General features: G+C 33.4%; 2 protein-coding genes across 2 annotated transcripts; both read left to right on the top strand.

Annotated features, from left to right (window-relative positions):
- Nucleotides 1-3958: 3958 nt before the first annotated feature.
- LOC132054343 (em protein H5-like) lies at nt 3959-4899 on the top strand. The gene is made up of 2 exons (XM_059446383.1): nt 3959-4160; nt 4520-4899. The coding sequence occupies exons 1-2, from the start codon at nt 4043-4045 to the stop codon at nt 4681-4683; spliced, it is 282 nt and encodes a 93-aa protein (XP_059302366.1). The 5' UTR covers nt 3959-4042; the 3' UTR covers nt 4684-4899.
- Nucleotides 4900-12042: 7143 nt separating this feature from the next.
- Nucleotides 12043-12639, top strand: LOC132064393 (uncharacterized). The gene has a single exon (XM_059457357.1). It carries the CDS (start codon nt 12043-12045, stop codon nt 12637-12639), a length of 597 nt encoding a protein of 198 aa, XP_059313340.1.
- The last annotated feature ends 14669 nt before the right edge of the window (nt 12640-27308 follow it).

The raw sequence follows: 27308 nt of genomic DNA, 5'->3' as shown, positions 1-27308 counted from the left end.
TTATGACCAAATAATTATCCTAATAAATATTTAATGGTTATTCTTTGATCAATTTTTTCTAATATATATATATACCTAACAAGTTTCCCTGATATAATTGAATTCTCAAGATTGAATTTTTTTTCCTAAAATAATCGGGCTTTATTTTTCTGTGTACTATGAAGGCATAGAACTTTCGACTTCATAATATACACTATATTCCTTTTCAAGAATATTAATATAAAATTTTACATTACAATGCAAAATTCTTGATTATGGAACTAAATTAAGATAATTAATTAATTAGATAATATATTTTAATAAATAATAAAATATTATATATTGTGATGTACCTCTTGTTATGCCACTTACGATAATTGGATGATATATTGTATCATAGTAAACAAAAATGATATTAGCAGAATTGAACTAATCAATCTAGAAAATAAAAAAACTATAAATATGTTATATTTCTTATTGTATAAAATACTGAACTTAAAAATTAAATACAACATATACTTTCTTATGCATTGGTATATTTATTTTTGGAAAACTATGATATAATATTAACTTCAAGAGTAAATATAAAAATATTACCACAAGGCTTAGCTTTATCCTTTTCTTATTCGTTTTCATCCTTAGTATTATTTATTCATTCACCCTCTTCTTTCGTATTTTGGATTCAGAAAAAGTATAAGATATAAGAAATGAGAAAAGATATTGCTTTTAAAGTTCTAAATAGAAATTGTGGAAGCATCACTTCTAAGATATTGAAAGCAAAAACGTAACACAAATGTATTTTTTTTAATGCATATCTATAATATTTTGTGTTTATGTGATATTTTATTAATTTCAAGTATACGAAATAAAGTCACTTCCGAACAATCAAGGGAAAAACTTTAGAAGGTTGTTCATTCATAAGACTTTAACTATTTTAAAACAAATAACATAATCAAAATTTGTCAAAGTGAAAGAGAAGGAGTTATTAGTTCCAAAACTTCAATTTGGACTCCTTTTTTTTTTTTTTTTTAAGAAAAGAATCGTATAATCAGGCTCATTCATACACGGAAGGAGATAAAAATTATCAAGCACATCATGTATGAAGATCATACATTTTATTTAATCATGTAATTTTAGAATTGCAATAAAATCTTAAAAATATTATAAGTACATCAAGATAAACAAAAATACATCATCCATTAATGTAATATTCGGTTGAACTTTACTAAAAGGTTTATGAATTTTAAAAAATAGTTTCATAAATGTACACAAACACAAACACTGTGAGCATAACTTTATGAGGAAAAAGCAAGATAATTAATATAATAGATACTTGCTGATTTTGGATCTTTATATGTGTTGCATCCTCTTTGTTTCCTTTTCCATAAGCTTAAAATGAAATAATTCAGATCCAACAAATTCACACACCAACCAACCTGCAAAAAACAACAAGCCTAAAGTCAATAAATCTAAAATATAACAAAAAAAGAAAAAGGAAAAAAGAAACACCGGAAACTAAGACTCTAAGCACATTTAAAATTCAATTACAATAATTCAATTAGAAAAGCCTCAAACAAAGATCAACAATACAACATTCCGAACTAAAATTGATAAAAATAGGAATAACATAAAGGAGTGATAACAGTTGATATTCTAATTGAAAGAACTCCTAGTTGGAAAAGATATCAAATACATACCTGAAACACAAAATCTATAAAAATTTCCAGTTGAAAAATATCTCAGATACATATTTAAACACAATCTATCTAAAATCAGGTGGAAAAGAAGAAAGAAAGTGCAGATAAAGAAGGCTAGAGATTTGGAAGAACACGGAAGAAATAGTAGGAAGAGAGGAGGATTTTAGCAAAAAGAATTAAATTCTTGTATTGCAATTAAAGATGAATTCATCCTACTCTTTATTATCATTTACTTTTCTTTTGGCATTCACAACCTCCAGGTAACGCTCATGCTGCATTACTACTCTTCATTATTTCATTTATTATTTATATTTATTATACAATTTTTATTGGCTTTACATAGGATTTTAAATATAGTCAATGAAAAAAATGATAGAAAAAATGTCAAAAAAAGGAGATAATAGATAAATAGCAATAGAGGTCATAGAGAGGTGTCACATCACCTTATCTATATGCCTAGCTTTATATTAGATATATAGATTAGCAGGATTAAAAAAATATCCTTAAATAAGTGTACAAACGACAGCTTACGTAAACATGTATGATTTATAGGTTTAGTTTATATTTTAATAATTATATTTAATATATTTAGTTACAAATATAGCTTATAGGGGGTGTAAGTGTTATAATACAAATGGTGTAATTGCTTGATTTTAAAATATAAGGGGTCTATCCGTAACTGAATCATAGTAAATGAGTGTTTAGTGTAATTAATCCTTATAAAAACAATTAAAAAATGGTATATCACGTTAACACCCAAACTTTTTAACATTTAATTATGTCACTAGCAATAACAAAATGAAAAAAAATATGTGTTAACATTTGAATTTTCCTGTTAACTCATCTAAAAATATTGAACCACAAGAAAAGGTAATCGGGTTAAACAAAATATATTCGCAGACGCCACCAATATTACTTTTCTTGATTCATAAGAGATCTTCTTTTTTTTACCCCGTCAAATATCTTTAAAATTAATATTTCAATGGAAAAAAACAAAGAACACTTTGTACCATAAACCTATAATTATAGAATCATTTAAAAATATCAAGTGAAAGCAACAAATACCTAATTAATTTATTTTAATTTTTTCATTGTTGAATGTTCAAAATAATATCCAATTATCTCAAATATATATATAACAGGTTTTCAAGTAAAATTATCATTTTTGTGTAAATTTTGCATCAGAGAATATACATGCAACGCACATGCATAGGAGCTATTAAGAGTCACTAAACTAAGCTATTTATGTCAAGACAACTAGTAAAATAAATATAAGACTGTTGGTAAAATCGTAATCTTGAAAATTTTATCCATTAGCTAGAACTTTGCATTCTTAATTAACAAATAAAAAATTATTACTAAACTAAGTTAAATAATAAGTTCAAATGGGTGGGGTTATTTATGGATTGCGTCTAATATTTAGGTGGACCAATATCACGTATTTAATTAAAGTTATACCGATGTAGTTTCATAATTTCATTAAAAGGAAGGATTGGATAATTGGGGTTGGACGTTTTTACCCGAAAACTAACATTAAGAGCAATAGGGGTCCAATAGGTGGAAGGAGCGCTCATTTAAATCCTTTCTATACGTTAGGGGCAACCCCTTTTTCATTTCATATTTAAAAGCATTTCACATAGGTCAAAGGCGTGTAAAATGTTGATTCAATAATATTTATATATTTTTATGCACTTCAAAATTATATAAGTATTATTTTTGTAAAAAAATTATTTTATTGGATAAAATTGAAAAATTTGATGATTATTTTTAAAATATATATAAGCCGAAAATTTGTTATTTTAATTAAGTATGCATTTCATAGTATTTGATGTAAAATATATTCGTGTAACGCTCGGACATATTGCCTACTGTATCTAAGGTGACATGCTGAAAAGATAATGCGAAATGGCTATTAATTTGAAATACCATGGAATAAAGTTTTAGACATAAATGTAAACATTGAGTGTGACAAAAGATAGGCACGAAAACGAAACGGTGTATGCCACTAGCAACGCTACCGTAGGAACTGTTTGGAAGGTCAGGTACCTGTGACGTTTAGACTCGGTTTGGATTTGTTGGCTACTACTCGAAAACCTTCTCGTGCTTTGTATAACTTTTAGCGTGTAAGCATAGTATCACTCTTGTGGACGCGTGTCATTCTTCCTACTGAATCAAAGGCTGAGTTGCTCTCATCTCTTCTCTTTCAACCGCCGCGTCAATCTCCACGTGTCAACTCCTTTAACTCCATTATCCTCCTATAAATTAGCAGCAAAGTACCCCCTTTCGTCATCAATAAATCTTAACTTTGTTTCTGTTCACAACAACGTGATATTAGTCAATTAGCTTACAAACAGACAAAAGAAATCATGTCGTCACAGCAAGAGAAAAGGTCTGAAATGGATCGAAGGGCAAAGGAAGGAGAAACTGTAGTTCCTGGGGGTACTGGTGGCAAAAGTCTTGAAGCTCAGGAGCACCTTGCTGAGGGTAATTATTTTATACTCATTTTCTTCTCCTTGCATATTTCTAAAGTAGACGTCTCAGTACTTTCAAAAGTTACTTTTGCTGGTAAATATTTAAAACAAAAGTGATTTTTCTTCTCCTTTTAGTATATTCAGGAGGTTGGAGTGTTGTAAAAATTTAATTTTAGTACTACTGGGAAGTAACAATAAAGTACTCATTTGCTCTTTCAATTTATGGGCTTTAATTAGTTTAATTAAAAATGTTACCTACTTTTTGTTTTTGATATTCCAACATGTTTAAGTTTGAACATCCCCAGAACTTGAAGAATATATTGATATATAAACTTTTTAAACACATCTTTATTTTTACATATATATTAACAGGTAGGAGCCGAGGAGGGCAAACGAGAAAGGACCAGCTGGGAAGTGAAGGATACCAGGAAATGGGACGCAAAGGAGGTCTCAGCACGGGCGATGAGTCCGGTGGTGAGCGTGCCCAACGTGAAGGGATCGAGATAGACGAGTCCAAGTACAAGACCAAGGGTTAAACAAGTTTGATAATAGGGTCCTCTTTCTTGTGTTAATAATAAAAGGGTCTTTTCTTTTATGTGGCTAGTTATGTTCTCAGGATGCTTGTTGTTTCCAGTTTTTAGTCTTAGGTACTAACGCAATGGGGACCCTGTAGTTTAGCAGGCCCTACGTTTGTCTTTTTCCTTGTGTATTTCGTCTTTAACTTGAATGGTCTAGTTGTCTTTTTGGTTTAATCTCTTCTTCATGTATGCATGTTGTTGCTTTTCTCTAGTACGTAACACAGTGCATGTTTTCCTCTCCAAGTGAACGTTAAACGTAGCAATATAGGGTAAAAGGGGAACAGAGCAGTACAATTGTATTTCCTGGGTTGTTTTAAGGTTTTTGTGTACCTCCATTAATGTTAAACCTTTTACGCTCAGTGGGAAGCAGTACAATTGTTAAAAATTAAATGATTTAACCCTTCCATTGAAAAGCGGGAAAAACCCTTGCACAAATCTGAACAGAAGATAATCCGTGAAAATGAGGGTCATCCAGAAGTAAATTGGATCCAGACGTCCGCCTAAGAAATCAAAAATAGCGTTGAACTTCATTTACGGCACAAAAAACTAGAACACAAGGTAATCTTGGTAGTCTGTGAAAATGAGTTTATTTTAGAAACTAGTAGTCCTACTATTAAAGAAAGGTATTCTTGGTAGTCTGTGAAAATGAGTTTATTTTAGAAACTGGTATTCGAACTATTAAAGAATATAAATTGTAATTTGGCTTCTTTTTTTTTAAGCAAAATTTCAATTGTCATCTTGTTTGTTAATGCAATGCACTTAATTACAAAATCTGAATTTTGTTAATGCAATGCACTTAATTACAAAATCTGAATTAACGAAACGAATGAAATATAGTGCTAGAATTTCTTGTTAGTTCCTTAAATAGACATTTAATTTCTTTTACTTTTCTAATAATATTTTAATTTATTCCATTTTTCAAAATCGTAGTGAAATCATTTTCCCCTTTTAATTTGCTTTAAAAATCGACACCTCCCCCAACTTTCCCACATTTTCAAGACATATATAATGTTTGAAAAAATAAAATAATTGAGCACAATAACATTTAGTTACAATAATTTGTTCGTATAAGTAATTTTGATAATATTAACCTAAATTCAAAAAAATTATTACAAAATTGAAACTAAAAGAGAACAAAAATCTTTTACACATCTATACATAATGCATGTAATACAAAATGAATAATTATTATAGATAAAGATATATTTTATAACAATTCCTTAATGATTCGTTATTATATTTCAAATGAATTTCATATAATATATATCACCCGAGTGTTTATCAATAAACTCTTTTAACATTTTAATTTACATTTTTTATTTTTAAAATCTATTCAAAGCATAAACAACATTTATTAGCTCCATTTCATTTTCATTATTCTATATGTTATTTTCGGCTCACTTTCTAAAAGCTAAGTTACCTGATCTCATACACAATTTGATCTTGTTGTAAATAGTGCAAAATCATCCAGCAGATAAATTTAAATTAACCATATTCAATTTAAGTTCAAATTCAAACTTAACCAAAACTAAAACTATAGGATGCTTTTAATTAATTATGTTAAGCTAGCCATTAGAGAACTAAAAGAAAGGAAAGGAGAACTACTCCCAAATATCAATAATTTAATAAACTATATATGTCAGTCAATTGAGCTTGTTAAGTATTCATAAGAATATTAATTTGATTTAAATTCTTAATTTGATACGTATACACGTCAAGCATTCCATATTCGTGAATTCAAACAATTGATTGGCCGTGAGAAATCTTCCGACCTGATAGGGACAAATAGCCTGTTTGACCAAGCTTCTAAAATTAACTTATTTTAAAAAATATTTTTTAAAAGTGCTTGTCAAAAAAGTACTTTTTGCAAGAAACAGTTTACGTTTGGCTAGTTAAATTGAAGAGCACTTTTGAGTAATTATTGATATTTGCCCAAACTTTTAAAAAGTATTTCTAAATCATATTTTCTCAAAGTATTTTTAAAAAAGTGCACTATTTTATTGTATTACATCAGATTAGTACTTTATATAAACGAGAATCTCACATTTAGTCGTCCTCACAGTATGCTTTGATGCAATGAGGCCTCCACACGTGACCGTTGCTTTTACATAATTTTCTTTTTGCCCTCATTTAATTCTCACTTGGGCCTTTGTTTTGGACTATATAGACCCCATATGTGCCTTATTAGATTATTCCTTTTCTTATATCAAAAATAATTTGTTTTGTCTAAAATTTTTATTTTTATTTTATATATTGCTTTTTTCATTAAGTAACTACACAAAGTATTAATAGTCAAACTTATATTTTTAAAGCATAATTAATAAGGATAATTTAGTATGTTTTACTCCTAATAAATAATTTCTTAAGGAAAGTGCCAAGTAAATAAGAGACAAGTAAGAAGGAACCGAGGAAGCACCTTTTACTCCCTTCGTTTCATTTTACACGCCCCTTATCTAAAAATTAAAAAAAATCCTTTTTATTGGTCCCTTTTAGCAAATTATGAGAGATTTATTATTTTATTTTAGTATTGTCATTATCATTAACTAACTATATAAAGTTGTAGTAATCAAACTTACATTTTCAACATAATTAATAAGAATAATTTAGTAAAATAAATAGCTTCTTAAGGCAAGTCAACATAGGCAAAGTAAAATAAAACGAGGGAATACATTATATGTTATTATACATTTTGGTAAAAATTTTGTATCTTTAAAGTTACGGTTTCATTTATAGAGCATTTATTAGATATTACTAATTAGGACCCTATATTCTTCTCTTTGGATGTGTTCAGTATGAAGGAAAATATTTTTCAAGAAAATAAATGTGCTCCTTACTTATTTTCTTGTGTTCGATGCTTAAGCAAACACTATTATTCTAAAAAAAATTGTAAATTATCTAGACAAGTACAATAGGAGGTGGGGATGGGAGTGTGGGTGTGGATGGTAACGATGAGGGCTGCGAGGGAGGAGGTACAAATGAGGTGTATTGATGGGTGAAAAGGACACAATGGATATGGAATGACACTCTTGAAACTTGATTTTCTTACTTGCACTAAGGAAGTCATTTTCACATTTTGAAGGAACTTATTTTCCTGGAGAAAATGTTTTCCAAAAATTTTGACCAACCAAACACAAGAAAATTGAAAATCATTTTTACGAAAAATATTTTCCTTCATATTGAACACACCCCTTATTTGTTTTAAACTTCCAAAGTATTGCGTGAATCTTTGAATCTCGTGTCCCTTTGTATTCGCTAATTCTCCTTCCAAACTTCCTTCCTCATAAATAATTTGTTCTTTAATAATTATTTAATTATGTAACAAAAAAAAAACTTTAATAATTATGAAGACTTACCAATAAGACATGATTAGAATGTTTATTTAAATTAATTATAAAAAGAAAAATGTGACCTAAGTTATATTTTTTTAAGTACATTTATTACTTTTGTATCATGAGCTCGGGTCCGGACTTAGTACGGACCTTAGGCAACTAGTAATAGTAATAAATGACACACATATTATATGCACTGATATAAGACTCATACAATTGTCAAATCACATACACCTGGCTGTCATTGTATTAAATCATGTATGACGATTCTAAACAACCTACAAAGGGCTGAGCAACTGCTTACCACTTCAATCAGCTAGAATATTTTCTCTAGATAATAGCCTATTTTAATAACTATTTAGATTTGGTTAAATCTGATTTCCACATTTAAATGGGAGATTTCAAGCAAAAAAAAAAAAGGGAGAATAATTATGTAACTTAAACTTTGTATATATGTTAAACAATTCACTAAATAAGTGTGAATAATAGATTTTAAACCTACTAAGTCGAATGGGTGGTGGTATAATTTAAACTTGAACCCATAATTTTCAAATTCTAAATTTGACATTGAAGGCATCACATTCTGAATATAGACTACGGAAAGGTGCCATAAGTGATCTTCTTTGTCACGACCCAAGCCGATGAGTCGTGACGAGTGCCCAACCATTACCGACCAAGCACCTCTAATCTCATACTTGCATCTCACCGAGCAACCTGGTGGCCCATAAATAACTTATAACTGAGCTATATCATCTCTTGTAAGATTAATACCATAGACTCTGCATCGAAAACTCACAACCAACGCACATATATAAACATAGTGCTGAGGATAATAGTGGAAGCCGGCTAGGCCGCTACGTATGTTGTACAACAAATTAAGAGCTGACAAGGCTACATAACATCCCAACTACATACAACTGTCTACAGACCTCTATGGAGTAGGAGCTATAAAAAGGACAGGACAAGGCCCTGTCATACCCATATGTACATGTCAAAATGGCATACCAAAAGGGATTGCAGCTCCGAGCTAAGTGGAGCGCACCGTCTGTAGCGAGCGGAAGGCCTGCGGGGTGGATCGCTGTCCGGCTGCACTCGAACTGTGGGCATGAACGCGCCGACCCCCCCGAAAAAAGGGACGTCGATACGAAATAATGTCCGAGTATGTAAGGCAAAGGATAAGCGGGCCCAGGCGAAAACAATACAATCTGGAGGCCAAAGCATGCCCTGAATATCTCAGTTAACCTGTCGCATATGAAATGCAATATAATGCTATTATATATCTCACTGACCAAGTGGCCAGGCAACTGAAAAATCTCACTGACCCGTCGGTCAGGCAATCTGTCTCACTGACCCGTAGGCCAGGCAATCTGTTTCACTGACCTGTAGGCTAGGCAATCTGTCTCACTTGTCTCACTAACCAAGTGGCCAGGCTAAATAAAATGTCTCACTGACCAAGTGGCCAAGCTAAAGAAAAAATATATATGTATATCATGCAGTATATCATGCATATCTTTGAAAAACACTGATACTGTAACATGGCTCTTCTGTCTCTCTATAAACTCAAGGACATAGGGAGGGGATATGGCCCCTCGAAAAGAACAACATAACACTTGGAAACTATGCAATAATATGACAAGCTCTACTTTGACAAATCTCTAGTCATAAGGTTCATTACATTCTTACCATATATGGAACCTTGCCAAGAAAAGAAGGAACAACCTTAACATACCTGGAAGTTCACTTCTCGACTTTCCAACCTACTTTCGATCTCGCAATCTACATATAAAACCATTCATACTATTGTTAGGCTTATCGTCGTATGCTTATCTTAAGCCTTCAAATTAAACCCTTTTTAGAATCTGCCGAAATTCGGACAGCATCTCTCCAATATTTTCTACTCCCTCCAATCTTCAAAACGACTCCCAAAGCACAATGAAACATCAACAATTCCATAATCAAAAGATTGTATTCAAACTATACTCAATTTAATCCTAAAACTTCTTTTCATAATCAATCCATAACAACAACTTCATACAACCCCTTATACACTCGTATACGACAATTCCTTAACGTCATTATTATCCCTCATAAGAAGATTATGCTCAAATAATTATAACTCAAGTTAATTCACAACTCAAAATATCATCAAAGGCGTATTTGAACTTTTCCTCCAATTTTCTTCTCCTCAAATCTTAACATAATTACCAAACAAACTCATAAACATGAAACTAAGATGAAATCTTACCTCAAAATTCAAGAACACTTCAATTCCATGGTTACTCCACCTTAAAAATACTCACCCAAACATCTTCAAGAAGAGAAGACAAGTGTAGACCTCACTTGGAACCCTTAACCACTTTAATCTTTACTTTGATCCTTGGTTTGGGCTTGGAAATATGTTGGAATATCTTTGGAGAGGTTTCTAGGACTTCCTAGGACTTGGGGCTATGTTAAAAATGAAATAAAAATGACCAAAATTGTCATATAGACTTGTAGGAATATGTGGGCATGTTGTGGAAGTTGGAGGAATGTTCTAGAGGATTTGGGATATGTTTAGGGGGATTTGGATATTGGATGAATGTTGTGGGAGGTTCTAGAGAGGTGTGGAGATGAGAAATGGGGAAAAATTAAGTGATTTAGGTGACTTAAGGGGGTATATATAGTAATCCAAATCGGGTCAGGCTGATGGGCCGAAATTGGTGGGCCTTTTGAGTAGTTTCTAGAATTTCCGTGTAGGTTCGCAGGCTTCTGACAGTCCATTTTAAAATACTCATTACTCCCTACTCCGATGTCGTATTGACGAACAGTTTGTTGCGTTGGAAACTACACTCGACAAACTTTATTTTAGGCTCTTGAAACACCTCAAAACTCCTTATATACCACGAGATAGAAGTTGACCCAAAATTTCTATGCAAAATTTTTCCAAATTTTCGACAAACTTATTTTCTTCGATTTGCTTGATCCCGGAACCTTTAGACACTTGCGTAACACTTGTTAAGAGTATTCCTTAACCTTATAAGGGTTCCATGACCTCTCTGAGCTTACGTTAGTTCACTCACGACGCAAACGACGCGAAAATTTTCGAAATGTAACATTCTTGTTGCAAATATAATAACCACTGTGAATAACACCAAATTCGATTTAGTCCAATTTGTTTGCGAAACTTTTGCATTCTTGATGTAAGGAAAAGATTTTTTTCAGATATTATGTTAAGTTGCAGATATTATCTAAAGGAGAAGCCATTGGTAAAAGAACAAATACAATTATGTACCATGTTTATCCTAAGCAATGTATCCAGTGTCGTCCCAGCATGCATGACGACCGCATTCGCATGTATTGTTGCGCACACCAATCATTTCGCATCTCAACAGGCTGCTTTACTATTTCATTAATTTTGAGATCCGACCATGTACCCAAAAAAAAACAACAACAACATGTTTTTGTTAATCAATTGAACAACAATTAGGTAAAAATGTAAATTAAAATACATCGGTCACCAAGGAGCTAAATATCAAAAATAATGATATTGACAGTCATATGTATGAGATCTTATTAGATGAAATAAGTAAGTAGGGGCAGTTTAGACATTTCATTAAGCAGTTAAGATTAGTTAGTTATAAACATCTCTTCACAAAGTTAGTTATAACTAACTCTGTGACTTATGAGCTAGCTTAGAAACTATATATATCTGCCATTGTATAATGTATGAGTTTAACACAATGAATGGGAATCATATCACTTACTTCTTCCCTCTTCTCTCTATTTCTATACTCGACTAAATCTGCCATCAGTTCTTCTTCTTATTCTTCTTATTTTGATTGTCACAGTTGTGTTCATTGATATTAAGATCATATTATAACATGGTATCAGAGCATTCGATCTAGAATTGCTTCATGTGCTATTGATCTTTGAGATTCTTGATTCAAAGATTTTAATTCTTTTGCTTCCGTGATTATAGTTTACTACAAGAAAACAGTTTCTGGGAAAGATGACTTATAATGGAGTTTCTAGTGTTGAGAATGGGACTAGGACTTCTCTTAATGGTGTTCAAATCAATCCCAATTTACAAGGGAATGGAACAGCTTCAACTCATCAAGAAAATGGTGAAAATTCTGGGAATCACTTAACAACACAAGCCCGAGGAATAGAGTACAACCATCCTTTGTTCTTGTCTCTATCAGATGTGAGTAGAATTCAAGTGATTTCATTTCAGCTTACAGGTATTGAAAGCTACTCTATCTGGTATAGATCAATGAGGTTGTTTTTACTTGGTAGAAATAAGCTAGGATTGGTTGATGGCACATGTAGTAAAGACAAATTTCCAGAAGTAATGTGGAATCACTGGGAAAGAGTAAATGCCATAGTCTTATCTTGGGTTATGAATGTTGTTTCCAAGAATCTTCTTGGAGGAATTATGTATGCTTCTATTGCTCAAACCGTGTGGGAGGAATTATTTGAGAGATTTAACAAGGTTGATGGTTCAAGAACGTTCAACTTGCACAAAGAAATTGCTACCTTGACTCAAGGAAGTGCTTCAGTTTCAGCATATTTCACAAAAATGAAGAACTTATGGGAAGACTTTTAATCATTGGTTCCTGCACTTGGATGTAAATGTTCTAAGTCAAGAGACTTTGTGGTGCATCTACAAAAACTGAAGCTATTTCAGTTCCTTATGGGACTGAATGAATTTCATTCTCAGGCAGGAAGTCAAATCTTGATGATGAATCCAATGCCATTTGTAAATCAGGCATGTGGAATGATTGTGAGTGATGAGTCTCAGAAAGCAGTAACAGCCACTTCTGGTGTGCTAGGAGAAAATCAAACATCTGTAGTTGGTAATTTTGAACTAGCTATGTACTCAAGGAACAATGGTAATGAGGGTGCTAACCACTATAGAAATCAAGGTGCTAATCACTATGGTGGTAGTAACCAAAGTAACAACAATCATTATGGCAACCAAAAATTCAAGAAACCAAATAACTATAACCTAATATGTGAGTTTTGTAAATGTAAAGGTCACAGCAAAGACACTTGCTACAAACTTATTGGCTATCCACCTGATTTCAAGTTCAAGAAAGGGGTAATGGATAGGAAAAATGGTCAAAACTCAAACTATGGTGCTGCATACAATGTGTTAGGAGAACCTACAATGCCTGAGAACAATACAAACTCTCAGAGCTTTGGTCAATCTGCAACTATGACATATGATCAAAATGCACATGCAAGTTCTTGTATGTCTAATGGAGGATCTCAGAATGGGATGCACAGTATTGCTGCTGAAGATGATATTGCCAGCAGTTCTGGTTCAAAACAACAATTTGGAAATATGTTCACTAGAGAGAAGTATGAGCAGATTGTGCAGCCGCTGAACAAAAACCATGGAAGTGTCAACAATGTGCCTTCAGCAAATGCTACAGGTAGTGTAGCAGGTATGGTGAAAGATGTGGCATTAGTAGCCCCCAGTAGTAGTCCAGAATGAATTATTGATACAGGGGCCACTAACCACATGGCTTCTAATCCATAGTTACTCAAAGAAGAAACAATTAAAAAGGCTGACACTACTAAGAAAGTGCATTCACCTAATGCTGACATGACTCAAGTAACTCATATTAGAAGTAGTTCATTGTCAAAAACAAGTACTATATCTAATGTATTCTTGATCCCACAATTCAAGTATAACCTACTTTCAGTTTCTAAACTTACTAGAGAATTACAATGTTCTGCAAACTGTTTTCCTGATTTTTGTATTTTTCAGGATCTCTTCCTTTGGGAGGGTGAAGGAGATTGGTAAAGAGATCAATGGTCTATATTTGTTGCTAAATCAACATGCTCATTATGGAAGCAGGATCTGTGTAGCAGTACAGAAGTCAATCAATAATACCAATAATACAGTACCTAGTCTAGATTTTATAGTATGGCATAGAAGGCTTGGTCACAGCTCATATAATGTTCTTAATAGATTGTTTCCTTGTAATTCTCAAGTTATGAAAGATAGGATAGAAGGTTGTACCAATTGTCCTTGTGCAAAACAAACAAGGGTTCCTTTCCAACTTAGCAGTATTAAAAGTAATGAGAGACTAGACATGATACATGTAGATCTGTGGGGGCCTTATAAAACTCCTAGTATTGATGGAAACAAGATTTTCTTAACTGTAGTAGATGATTTCTCAAGGTTTACATGGGTGTTTTTACTTAAACATAAATCTGATGTGTCCGTATGCTTACATCAATTCTTCTATTTGATTAAAAATCAGTTCAACAAGACTATAAAAATATTTAGAACTGACAATGGAACTGAATTTCTTAACATTGCCTACTTAAATATGTTTAGAGAATTAGGCATCATTCATCAAAGGACTTATGTGTACACCCCTCAGCAAAATGGAGTTGCTGAGAGGAAACACATACACATTCTAGAGGTTACAAGAGCTATAAGATTTCAAGCTCACATACCTATTGAATTTTGGGGACACTGCATCCTAGCAGCAGTCTATCTCATTAACAGAGTTCCAACTGCTGTATTGGATCATGTATCACCCTATGAGAAATTCTACAACCAAAAACCATCTATCAGTCACTTAAGAATAATAGGGTGCTTATGTTTTGCAAAATATTTGACACAAAATGATAAAATGCAGTCTAGAGCAAGACCAGCAATACATATGGGTTATTCTACTATACAAAAGGGATATGTGCTATATGACCTCACTAACAAAGTGTTTTTTGTAAACAGAGATGTAGTGTTCAGAGAGGATATATTTCCCTTCAAGAATAAAGACACTGCATCAAAGACTGTCTTTGTGGATGTAGTTCAGAATCACATAGACTCTTGGCCAAACTATATCTAATTCAATGCAGGAAATCCTGCACCAGATGAAGTGAGTCAAGAAGAAGGAATCACAGCAGACCAAATTACTAATATGAACCAGGATCCAGTGCTTGAAGGACAAGAACTTGCACTACATATTCAAATTCCCAACCACAACAACAAGAGGTGCAAGTACAAGTTCAACCAGTAAATGATCAAAGGAAATCAGCTACTCAGAAGAAGCCTCCAGTTTGGATGAAAGACTTTGTGAGTCTGAACATCCATGAGGATACACCTTATGCACTTAACAAGTATCTCAGTTATGACACATTGAGTCCAAAATATCAGGCTTATGTTGCTGCTTTTTCATCCACCACTGAACCAAAGAATTATTCAGAAGCTATGCGAGATCCAAGATGGGTGCAAGTAATGAAAGAAGAGATAACAGCTTTGGAAAATAATAATACTTGGCAGATTGTGAAACTCCCTAAGGGAAAATCTACAATAGGCTGCAAATGGATATACAAAATTAAGTACAAAGCAAATGGAGAAATAAAGAGGTTTAAAGCAAGATTAGTAGCCAAAGGATATAGTCAAAAAGAGGGGATTAACTACCAAGAGACATTTTCACGTGTTGTGAAAATGGTTCTTTGTTAGAACAGTATCACTTGCAGCAGCTAAGAAATGTCATATTCATCAAATGGATGTTTACAATGCCTTTCTTCAAGGTGACTTGTATGATGAGACTTTCATGGAATTGCCAAAGGGATTTACCAGTCAGGGGGAGAATTCTGTGTGCAGACTGATAAAATCCCTTTATGGATTGAAACAGGCACCAAGGCAATGGAATGCCAAGTTATCAGAGGCCTTGATCAACTTCAACTTTAAGCAAAGTCAGTATGATCACTCTCTTTTTACCAGGAAAACAAATCAAGGCATGGTGGTTATTCTTGTATATATGGATGACGTGTTAATCACAGGTGATAGCTTGACACTGATTAAAGAAACAAAGGCATCCTTACAGCTTACATTTAAAATGAAAGACTTGGGAGAATTGAAGTATTTTTTAGGCATTGAATTTGCAAGGTCCGGCCAAGGTATCCCAATGCATCAAAGGAAATATGCATTGGAACTCATTTCAGATGTAGGATTGGTAGGTGTTAAGCTTGCTGTTACCCCTATTGACATCAACACAAAACTCACTTCAAAGGAATATGATGGTGCATTGGATCAAAATGACAAGAAAGGAACAGATCCTATAGCTGATCAAACTACCTATCAGAGACTTATAGGAAAGTTGTTATATTTGACAGTAACAAGACCTGATATCTCATTTGTTGTACAAAGCCTAAGCCAATTCCTACAGCAACCAAAAACTTCTCACATGGAGGCTGCTCTAAGGATTGTTAGGTCTGTTAAAAACCAACCAGAACAAGGCCTGCTACTTTCTAGCAAGTATGATAACACAGTAAAAGCATATTGTGATGCAGACTGGGCCTCATGCCCTATAACCAAAAAATCTGTTACAGGATTCATGATCAAGTTAGAAGACTCTCTAGTATCCTGGAAATCTAAGAAACAAGCTGTTGTTTCTAGAAGTTCTGCAGAAGCAAAATATAGGAGCCTGGCAACTACAACTGCAGAATTGACTTGGTTACAAGGCTTGCTAAAAGAACTAGACTCAGAGATTGATCAGCCTATTGTCGTATACACTGACAGTAAAGCAGCTATGCAAATTGCTGCAAATCCAGTGTTCCATGAAAGAACAAAACACATTGAGATTGATTGTCACTTTATAAGAGAAAAGTTCCTACAAGGAATGATCACTAATCAGTATATAAACACAATGGAACAATCAACAGATATATTCACCAAGGGTCTCACCAAAGTACAACATGAGTATCCGAAGTTCAAGCTAGGGGTTCTTAATATTTTTACACCTCCTAGCTTGAGGGGGAGTGTTAGATGAAATAAGTAAGTACGAGCAATTTAGACATTTCATTATGCAGTTAAGATTAGTTAGTTATAAACAGCTCTTCACAAAGTTAGTTATAACTAACTCTGTGACTTATAAGCTCACTTAGAAACTATATATATCTACCACTGTATAATGTATGAGTTTAACACAATGAATGAGAATCATATCACTTACTTCTTCCCTCTTTTCTCTATTTCTATACTCAACTGAATCTACCATCATTTCTTCTTCTTCTTCTTCTTCTTCTTCTTCTTCTTCTTCTTCTTCTTCTTCTTCTTCATCATCATCATTTCTTCTTATTCTTCTGATTCTAATTGTTACAGTTTTGTTCATTGATATTAATTTCATATTATAACAGATCTTATATACCGACACATCTTGGTTCTACAGCATTAATCTTGGATGTTAATAACTACAGATAACATTGGTCACCGAGGACCTAAACATAGAAAAATAAAAAATATTATCAGTGAAATATATGAGATCTTATTCACCAAAACATCTTGCTTTTCATGAATTAGTATGGAATGTGAATAACTACATATTTGACATCTGCAATAGAAATAGAAATTGGTGTTAATATTGCAAGAATTATATACAAAACACAACGTTTATGTGCTCGTAACCTGCTTGGGAAGCAATGCAGATAGCATATTCCATGCCTATTACCCTCCCTTTATAATAAAAATATAAAAAAGATATAGATTTAAATATTTTATCTTCAATTCAAATTCAAATTCAAACATTTTTAGCTCAATCCAAATCTAAGATATGTTATCTCAACTTAAAATATATTATTTTAAATTTGAATTAAGACTCAAATAGTTTTATCTATCTATTAAAATTCAAAGAAGTATTAAATAACGTTTTTTCCCACAAAAAAAGTGAATCAGACAGATAGCACAAGATTAGTTTTGTACTATCTATTACTAAGTTTTAAAAAAATATATAATAAGTATTTTTTTAAAAAGTTAATGTAAAAGTTTCCTTTGTATTTTGAGCTATTTATTCTTAAATATCATAGCGTGTATGTGTTTTGTATTTCATTTCCAGATCATGGCTTAGCAGAAGGTATAGATCCAATTCTTTTGTCTCGGCTTAAACTTATTTTTAATTAATCATCAATTTTTTTATTCATAAATTTGACTAAATTTGTTTAATTCAAAAAATAATACTCATGAAATACACATTTTTTTTCTGATTATGAATACACATTTAGCTGATAAGAAGTTTTGTAAAATGTACCTTCTTTCGGATAGTAGACCAGGCAACTATCATTCAACTTCTTCTTTTGCTTAAATCTCTGGTCCTTCTTTATTGTATTCTTCACCTCCTTAAACTTGATCGCATGCGTTGTCTTCGTCTTCTTCCTTGCGTTCCTTCTTTTTAACAATTTGTCATTGCAGATACAATCCGATTTTTTCCTTCATTGGCAACAACACAATATATCATCGTCTTCTTCATCCTTATCGTCGTCCTAATAATTACTGTCGATAATATCCACGTGCACAGCAAAAATGTCAACAATGGCAATGTTAATTATACTTAACATATACACTTACAATTCTATGCACTAATGTTTCATCGATCAAATCTTGACATGTACACTCATCTTTATGCGCTGAAATGCACACCGACTTCTTCCTTCCCAAAAGGTCCTCCACAATTCTATATATAAACGTATCTTTATCAAGAATAATCAATTCCGTCAAGAAAGTATATATATGCATCTTATAAATGCGAACATGAAGTACCATGTAAATGCAATGTATGGGAGAAAAATGGCTATCCCAAAAAAAACAAAAAAACAAAAAAAGAGGGAATGAAAACACCTATGCAAGTGTTGGACCATGAATTGACATAATAAAATGACTCAATCGGCGCTTCAAAAGCACAAGATGAACTTTTATTCTAGTTTAAAAATGTGAAAAACTTACATCAACACATAAAGAGTGTCTGTGTAGAGTCAAAGGCGGATGCATCTTCTTCAAGTTGAGTTAAAAATCTATCGTCTAATTCCAGTACATCAAGGCAAATGTGTGTGATGGAGTTAAGGGTATAGTTTTTTGTTTTGAAATACGTGGGTTTTGGGGTTAGGTATTTTCTAGGGATAAGATTATTTACTTATATTTTGAATTCAGATTTTAAAATTAATTATTTAGGCATTTGCCACTTGGAGCAGTTCTATTTGACAGTTGATTTTTTTTTTTTTGGTAAATAAACATTTTATTTATTATCAAAGTGACAATGCAGAAAGGGAAAAAAAAGAGAGGAGAATGAGCATCCAACTGAACATATAACCCCAGTTATGCTCTAGTCATCTAAACATCAAAACAAAAAGTTACATGCTCAGGGATAATAATTCAGCTACTGCATATGTCTTGCAAACTTAAGGTAGAAACTGGCACGTGAATGAACATCCTGCACTATCAGTTTGATCAATGCTTGAATCGGTTTAGTCTTGTTTTGAAATACCCTCATATTTCTCTCAGTCCACAAATGATAGATGGTTGCAGCTAAAACCATCCTGTAGATACCTGCCCCTGCACTATGGCCTTTGCAATACTTCACAGCCCATTGAACCTCCTCGTTCAATGTCAAACTGGTTCTACCAACACCTTGCCATTGTAAGATTTTACTCCATACCTCTTTTGAGAAACTACATTGAAAGAATAGGTGTGATGTAGTTTCACCTGGTTGATGGCATAGTCCACATTCTTGATCAGTTGTTATACCCCACTTCGCTAATCTTGTTTTAGTAGCTAATTTTTCCATAATGTCTAATTTGAGTATGAATATCCATTTTGGAGCTCCTTGGTTATTGCATACTAACTTTCTCCACCAGACCTTAGGAAGCTCCCCCAGTAGTCTCTTATAGACACTTCTGATAGAGAAGGAGGTGAGGATCTTAATTTCAGGCAAATCATATCCAGCAACCTCAAAATAGTGTCTAGCTTTGAAGATCTTATGAAAAACCCAAGAAGTAGTCTTTGGGTTGGTGTTCCAGACAGTGTCATCCTTTATATAGTAAGTATAAACTCATTTTACCCATAAACTTTCTTTTTCCATACAAAGGAACCATAACAGCTTACAAATAGTTTCTTTGTTACAGAGTTCAATATTCACCAAGTTCAGTCCACCGGCAACTTATGGGTAACAGAACTTCTCCCATGCTATCAAAGCTTTCTTTGAAGCTTCAACAGTACCAGTCCATAAATACCTCCTACAGATTACTTCAACAAACAATATGATCTTCTTTGGGAGGACAAACACCTGAGCCTAAAAGGTTTGGATAGCAAATAATACACTTTTCAGCAGTGTAGTTCTCCCTGCGTAGGAGAGGAATTTAGCTGTCCAGGAAGTCACTCTCCCCAATATTTTTTCTATCAAGGGTTCACATTGTAGTACAGTAAGTCTCTTGGAACTTAAGGGTACCCCTAAGTACCTAAAAGGAAGATCCCCTTTCACAAAACCAAGAGCCTCCAATATGAGCTGCTGAGTGGCATTTGATACACCCCCAAAATAGATAGCACTTTTCTGCTCATTTGCTTTTAAACCTGAAGCAGCAGAGAAAATTTGAAATTTCTCACTAAGAACTGAAACAGAGGCCAAATCCCCTCTACATAAGAGGAGTAAATCATCTGCAAATCCAAGGTGTACTAGATTATGCTTAGCGCACCTGGGATGAAACTTAAAACCTGTATTAGAACTTAAAGGTTTCAGCAGTCTGGATAAGTACTCCCTAGCAAGGACAAAGAGGAAGGGGGTATAGGATTCCCTTGTCTCAATCCTTTCGTAGCTGCAAATGGGGTAGTACCCTTCCCATTTATCATCACTGAGTAGGTCACAGTTCTCATACACATAAGGATCCAGTTGGAGAAAATTTGGGGGAATCTAAGTAATCTCAGAATATGCTCAATAAAAGGCCATTCCACTGAATCATAGGCCTTCTGTATATCAATTTTCATCATGCATCTTGGAGATATATTCTTCCTTCCATAACCTTTCACAAGTTCATGACTCAATATAATGTTATCAGTAATAAGCCTACCAGGAACAAAAGCAGTTTGGCTGCTATCTACCAATATATTCATCAGGGGTTGAAGTCTGCTAGTTAAAACTTTTGACATGATCTTGTACAAGATGGTACAACAGGATATTGGTATATATTCTTTGATGGAGGAGGGATTCTTCACCTTAGGAATTAAGGTAAGGGAGGCACAGTTAATTGCACTACACATTTGTCCAGAATTAAAACAATCAAGGATAGCATCTGTTACATCTTGACCAATAACTGGCCAATCCTTTTTAAAGAAGAGAGCATTGAACCAATCATTGCTGGGGGCTTTGGAATCATTTATATCTTGTAGAGCATCATATACTTCTTCTCTACTAACAGGCCTTACTAAGTTCCTTTGTTATTCCCAATTTAATATTGGACCGCTGCTCATGATATCAGGCAGTACCACAGGGAGTTGTGTAGTTGAACTACCCAAGAGTTCCTTATAGAAACCACTCACTTCATGCTCAATTTCCTGCTCAGTTATTAGTAGTCCACCCTGCTTGTTTACCAGCCTTCTAATTTGGTTCTGGACTTGTCTATTTTTCAGACAAGCATGAAAGTAGGCTGTGTTGGCATCTCCCAGCTTCAACCATGTAACTTTGGATTTTTGTCGTGCAATGCTTTCCTCTACTAGTACCCATTTTTCTAGTTGTTTCTTTGCCTCAGCTGCTGCCTGGACAAGTTCAGCATGCCTACTATGATCCCTCATTTGCTGTTTGATGCCTATTAGAACTGCTCTAGCATCTGAAACTTTGTCACCAATCCCTTTAAATTCTTTATGTGCTAGTTGTTGCATACCCTTTTTGATAGTTTTCAGTTTGTTCCAGACTGCTAGCATATGAGTACCATAGCAACGTTTCCTCCAATAAGTTTCAACCACCTGTAGGAATCTAGGATGGCCAGCCAAGTAATTATAGAATTTGAAGGATCCAGATTTCCTCTCCTTAGGTGCTTCAAGCTGGATACTCAGTGGGCTATGGTTTGAGAAGAGGGGGTCCATAATCACCCCTTCCATATGAGGCCATTGTTGGATCCATTGAGCATTAACAAATATCCAATCAATTTTTCTAAGGACCTGATTATTGGACCATTTGTATTGCCTCCCAATCGACTTCATTTCAATCAGATTAGTGTTACTTACAAACTCCTGAAAGTCTCTAGTTTCCACTTCCTATACAGGTGTACCAGGACTTCTATCTTCAGCTGCCAATATTGCGTTGAAATCCCCCATCACTAGAGCAGGAGTAGTCTGATTACTGAGCATGCCCTGTAAATCTTCCCAAAGACATTTCCTGTCCTGAATAGTATACAGGCCATAGATAAAGCTTACATTGAAACTGATGTTAGTGTGCAGGCAAGTGACTGTGCCATTAATAAATTGCTTATGTAGAGCTGCAGGCCTAAAGGTAATGCAAGATTGATCCCATAATACCCATATTCTTCCACCTGGTGCCTCTTGATAATTTGCAACCCACTCCCAGTTTTCTACCAATTTTTTGATAAGTTTAGAAGCATTTCTTTCCTTTACTCTATTTTCTATAACTGCTATAATAGCTACATGATTTTTCCTACAAAACTGTATAAACTCCTGGTGCTTGTACACCTTATTGAGTCCTCTCACATTCCAGGCTACTATATTCGTGAGATAGGGTGTGGAGGAATTGTAACCCTGCCATCATCCTTATTGCACATATCCATAGGATGCGCTTGAGAAGGAAATGGCAGGACCAAACACTGATGAGCCACCAAAGCACTAAAAACATTAAGATTTCCCCCTAGATCAGCTGGATTTGGTCGATCAGATTTTGCAACTGAATTTCCTCTAGCCTGCATCCACTCAAGTCTGAGGTTAGGACTGCTAACCTCTGGATTGCAATTGTTTTCCTCAAGAACTAGGTACTCTATATGCCTTCCTTGAGCATCAATATGAGTATCATCTTTAGGATCCAAGTTCCTCTTAAACCTCCATTTTGTCTTTAGTGGTTTGACCTGAGTAAATGCATTTTGGGCAGCAACTTGTTTCATTCACTGTGCTGGGCAAGAATGGCCAACTTGACAACACTCAGGACAATACACCGGATCATACATCACCACTTGATCTATTTTTTGTCCCTCAGGATCACACACTTTGATTGAACTAGAACTAGGTAGGGTCCTAGTGACATCCATTTCAACAAGAATATGAGCATACGAGATCCTATCTGAACTGGTGGTGCAAGCATCTGCATACCAAGGTTTACCCAACCCACTACCTATTTTGCTTGAGGCATCAGTGGTCCAACAATTCAAAGCTAGCTTGGGTAACTTGATCCAAAGAGGTATGGTCTTTAATACTTCCTCACTGAAGGTAAAACCAGCAATCCACGGTTTCAGTATAATTGGCCTGTTATTAAGAGAATATGGGTCTGAGAATATCACCTCATCCCTCTCTGTTTCACTACTAAATCTAATCACAAAGTAGCCATCATTGTGGTATAGTACCCTAGGTTTTGACACAAAATTCCACTGGCAAGCTATAAATCGTTCAACAGCACCTAAGGTTGGCGTAATGCCCACCACATACATTATTAATGCCTTACTCCATATTTGATTACCCTCATCTAAATCTTCCTTCAGCAAATGACCAACCACTTCGCCATTCTCAATTACTGGCGGAATGTAATTTAGGCATATACCTTTTGCTGCAAATTTGTTCACATCAAATAGCCCTACCCATGACCTACCATTTTCCGCAATTTTAGGGCTAGCCACTTTAGTGGTTTCCCCAATTTCCGTCGTCACTCCCATCTGAACTAACTTGGGCGACTCTTGTGGCACCGTACGCTCAGGCGAGTTATGGGGCAGAGGGGGTCGCACAGCCGCTTGACTATGCGACAGATCTGGCCATTGTTCATCAGCTTTCCTAGTCTGTTCAGCAATTTTCCCTTTTCCTGAGCCTCTTCCTAGCGAGAGAGACTCTTCAATCAACTGTTCCAGTGGTTTATCCTTCTTCGGTCGTCCCCGAGCCATCGGGGATAGCGCAGGTTAGCAGCACCTAACATGCGCCGAGGGAGAAGGGTTTCCAGTTGAATTTTTACTTTTTGAATTTCGTTTTAGGTGCATTGGCAGTTTTAATTTTAATTTTAATTTTAATTTTTTATTTTAATTTTATTCTACTTGAAATTTTATTTTTTATTTTTTTTCTATTTAAAATTTTAAGGTGATGACACTTGTCATCACAATATTATTTTGCTTCTCTTATTCTATATAGATAGATAGATAAGTTTGATGAAAACTTTCACTAAAAATGAGATGAGGAGTCTAATGCATGAACGATTAGTATGGTTCGTATGGATGTTGTTATGAAGAATGAAACTAGTAAAGGCCATAACACTAAGACTTGGGAAACATCTTATCTTACATATGAGAGTATATAATGTTCTGGGCTATTTGGGATATAGATGAGGTTTGTAAGCAATCCGTGCAATCAGAAATCTTGAAATTTGTATGTATATGTATACATATATGATATAACATATCTATCAAATAAATCACCCATGAGGCAAAGGTGCCAGCAAAGGTTCAAAGTTTCTCCCAGGCCGTGGAAGTTCGAATGCCACGCCATACAAAAATATGTGCCTGTGATCTATTCTGGTACGAAGGAAAATATTTTTTATGAAAATAAATAAGTGAATTTCCTATTGCTACCATTATAATTTTAAATTTTAAATTAAGACTTGTTATTAATTTTAAAATTATATCTTTGCATTAAGACTGTTGTTAAGTTTAATATTATATCTCCTATGATTTTTGCTAACTGACCCAGATTTAAAATTAAATTATTTTTAAATAAAAAAGAATGATATTTTTTTTGGACAAATTAAAAAGAAAAATATATCACATAAATTGAAACGGTGAAAATATTACATTTGAGGCTTGTCAGATAATTAGACCCATCGATGGAGAACGACAAACTGACTGTGAAGTTAGACGGAGAGAGGAGAATGCAAAAACTATCTTTTCCAAACATAATCTTAAGGTTAATTTAAATATTTTTTCAGTTTCTTTGAGTGCTAAAGAAATAAATTTGTAATTCAAGAAAAAGAAGTAGTATTGGATAAACATAAAATTTAAATCGAACTAAAATATGATAATATTTGAATTTAACTTCAAAATAAACACTTTCTCTAATAGAGATCTTTCTATCCTTATCTTAAAAAAATTAAATAAAGAAAAAATATCTAAAATTTAAATAATATTCTTTGAAGTTGATTCTGATCTGAAATAAAAAGTAGTATTTAATTAAATAAGAAATTTAAATTCGAGTTGGACAAGAAAGAAATAAAAATTTAATTTAGCTAGGGTTAGTATTATTGTTTTTCGTTAGAAGAGAAAGAGAAAACAAAAGAAGAAGAAAAGAAAAAAGAAAGTTAAGATTTGCTTTTAGTTGAATTTTGGGTGATAATCATTTACCCTTCTCAACTTTACTTAAAAATCAAACTCCCCCCTCAACTACGAAAAATAGACATTATTCGCCCTTTATCTTTTTGTTTTATTTTTATTTTTATTCCCCCCTTATCTTAAGCAGTGTCTATTTTATCCTTGATAATTTCAATTTTCCATCTGTCTAATACTCTTTTTATGTAGCAATTTACTTCCTTGAGTACAAATATTTTGCTTACATTTTCGTAGCATTATAATAACTATTTAATTTTAATTTTAATTTGTAGATTTTTTTAATATGAATAAAATTTAAATTTATATATAAAATTTTCATTTTAAGTTGAAATATAGTTTTCTTGAATTTGTAATTATGTTTTTATTTCTATCTATATCTCCCTTTCCTTCCCTATTTAATCCCCTAGCTCAAAGGTAGGAGTTAATATTCACAAATCTGAACACGGTATTCATTGAGAAACATTTCGGTGAAGGTAAAATTACTGCTGTTTGTATTTAAAGAAATAAAAAATTACTTAAATTTTTTAAAGAATATAGGCATTGTTAAGAATCTTTACACATGTTAAGATTAGAATATATGATTATCTTAATTTTTAATTTTCTGTTAATATTTTAATTAAGTATTTTATAAAGGTGAAAATCATTTACGTTCCCCAACTATGCTTTAAAAATCAAACTCCCCTCTCAACTTTGAACAATAGATATTCTCCCCCTTTATCCTAATTGACTTTCTAAAATACCTATTTATGCTTACTCATTATCAGCCTTTGTCTTTTTAGTTTACTTTCTAAATCATGATTTTTTTAATCTATGTAACAGATTTTCAATAAAAAAAAAATAAGTATAGTATTATTTTTTAGTCGAAAAAAGAAAAATGAGAAATACAATTTGAGTATATAAGTTGATGACGTTCTATTATGATCAGAGGCGGATCCAGAATTTGAAGCTTGTGGGTTCCCAGCTAACAGTGTCTGTTGTTACTGGGTTCTCAGTTAAAATTTCTTATATATTTGAAAGGTTTCACATTATAAATACAAGGTTCGGATAAGTTGTGGATTCCCGCGAACCCACACCCAATGGTGTGGATCCGCCACTGATTATGATATAAGTTGATGACGTTCTATTATGAAAGATGAGCAGAATAAAAACTTAATTTTATTAATAATAATCAAAACTTGTACTATTTATACAAGTGAAAATAACAGGTAACAATAACTTTATAAACATATTTCAATGCAGGTAATACAAAATAATTTATAAAAACAGAGATATATTTTATGACAAATTTCTACAATTATCTATTTCTATCGCAAATGAATTTTAAATTATTTGAAAAAATACTCCATTATTAAGCTTGTTTATCTATAGAGACAATAGAGAATAAGAGAGAATTGAAACATGCATATACATGCATATAACATACTTAATGCATGTAACATTAAAATAACTATGGTTTGCCTCCATGGATCTTTATACTCTGGGTGGCCATGAATAGGAAGATGTACACAAGAGACAGACTCTTTAAATGGGGTATTATTAGCTCCCAAATATGTCTGTTATGTGAACTCGAGAATAAAATTATAAGTCACTTGTTTTTTAATGTGTTGTATCTGCAGTAATGTGGAAGAAAATTCTACGATGGCAAGATATAAGAAGAGACTCTATGTGTTGGGAAGTTGAACTAAATTGGGTTATACAAGTTACTAGAGGCAAAAACCCAAAAGCCGAAGTTTACAGAATGTGTATGGCAGCTTGTGTTTACTATGTCTGGCTTGAAAGAAGCCACCAACATTTGAAAACAAAAGACAGGCTGGAGATTACCTTGTGAAGTAGATAATCCAGGGAAGTAGATAATCCAGGAAGTGCACATCAGAGGAGCAATGAAGAGCAATCTTAGCGTATGGATGCAGAACCACATTCACCATCCTACTTAGATGCTTTGTTTACAGTTTGTAGTATGTGTGTGAT

Source organism: Lycium ferocissimum, chromosome 1 (assembly GCF_029784015.1).
Source record: "Lycium ferocissimum isolate CSIRO_LF1 chromosome 1, AGI_CSIRO_Lferr_CH_V1, whole genome shotgun sequence".
NCBI classification, from domain to species: domain Eukaryota; kingdom Viridiplantae; phylum Streptophyta; class Magnoliopsida; order Solanales; family Solanaceae; genus Lycium; species Lycium ferocissimum.
Note: the sequence above shows the minus strand (reverse complement) of the source record. Positions and strands in the feature narration are given on the sequence as shown.

Bases quoted from the DNA above. Each gene is read 5' to 3' on its own strand.
- LOC132054343 (XM_059446383.1), top strand. From the start codon at position 4,043: ATGTCGTCACAGCAAGAGAAAAGGTCTGAAATGGATCGAAGGGCAAAG. The intron at 4,161-4,519 runs GTAATTATTTTA...ATATATTAACAG, and splicing joins TCAGGAGCACCTTGCTGAGG to GTAGGAGCCGAGGAGGGCAA.
- LOC132064393 (XM_059457357.1), top strand. From the start codon at position 12,043: ATGACTTATAATGGAGTTTCTAGTGTTGAGAATGGGACTAGGACTTCT.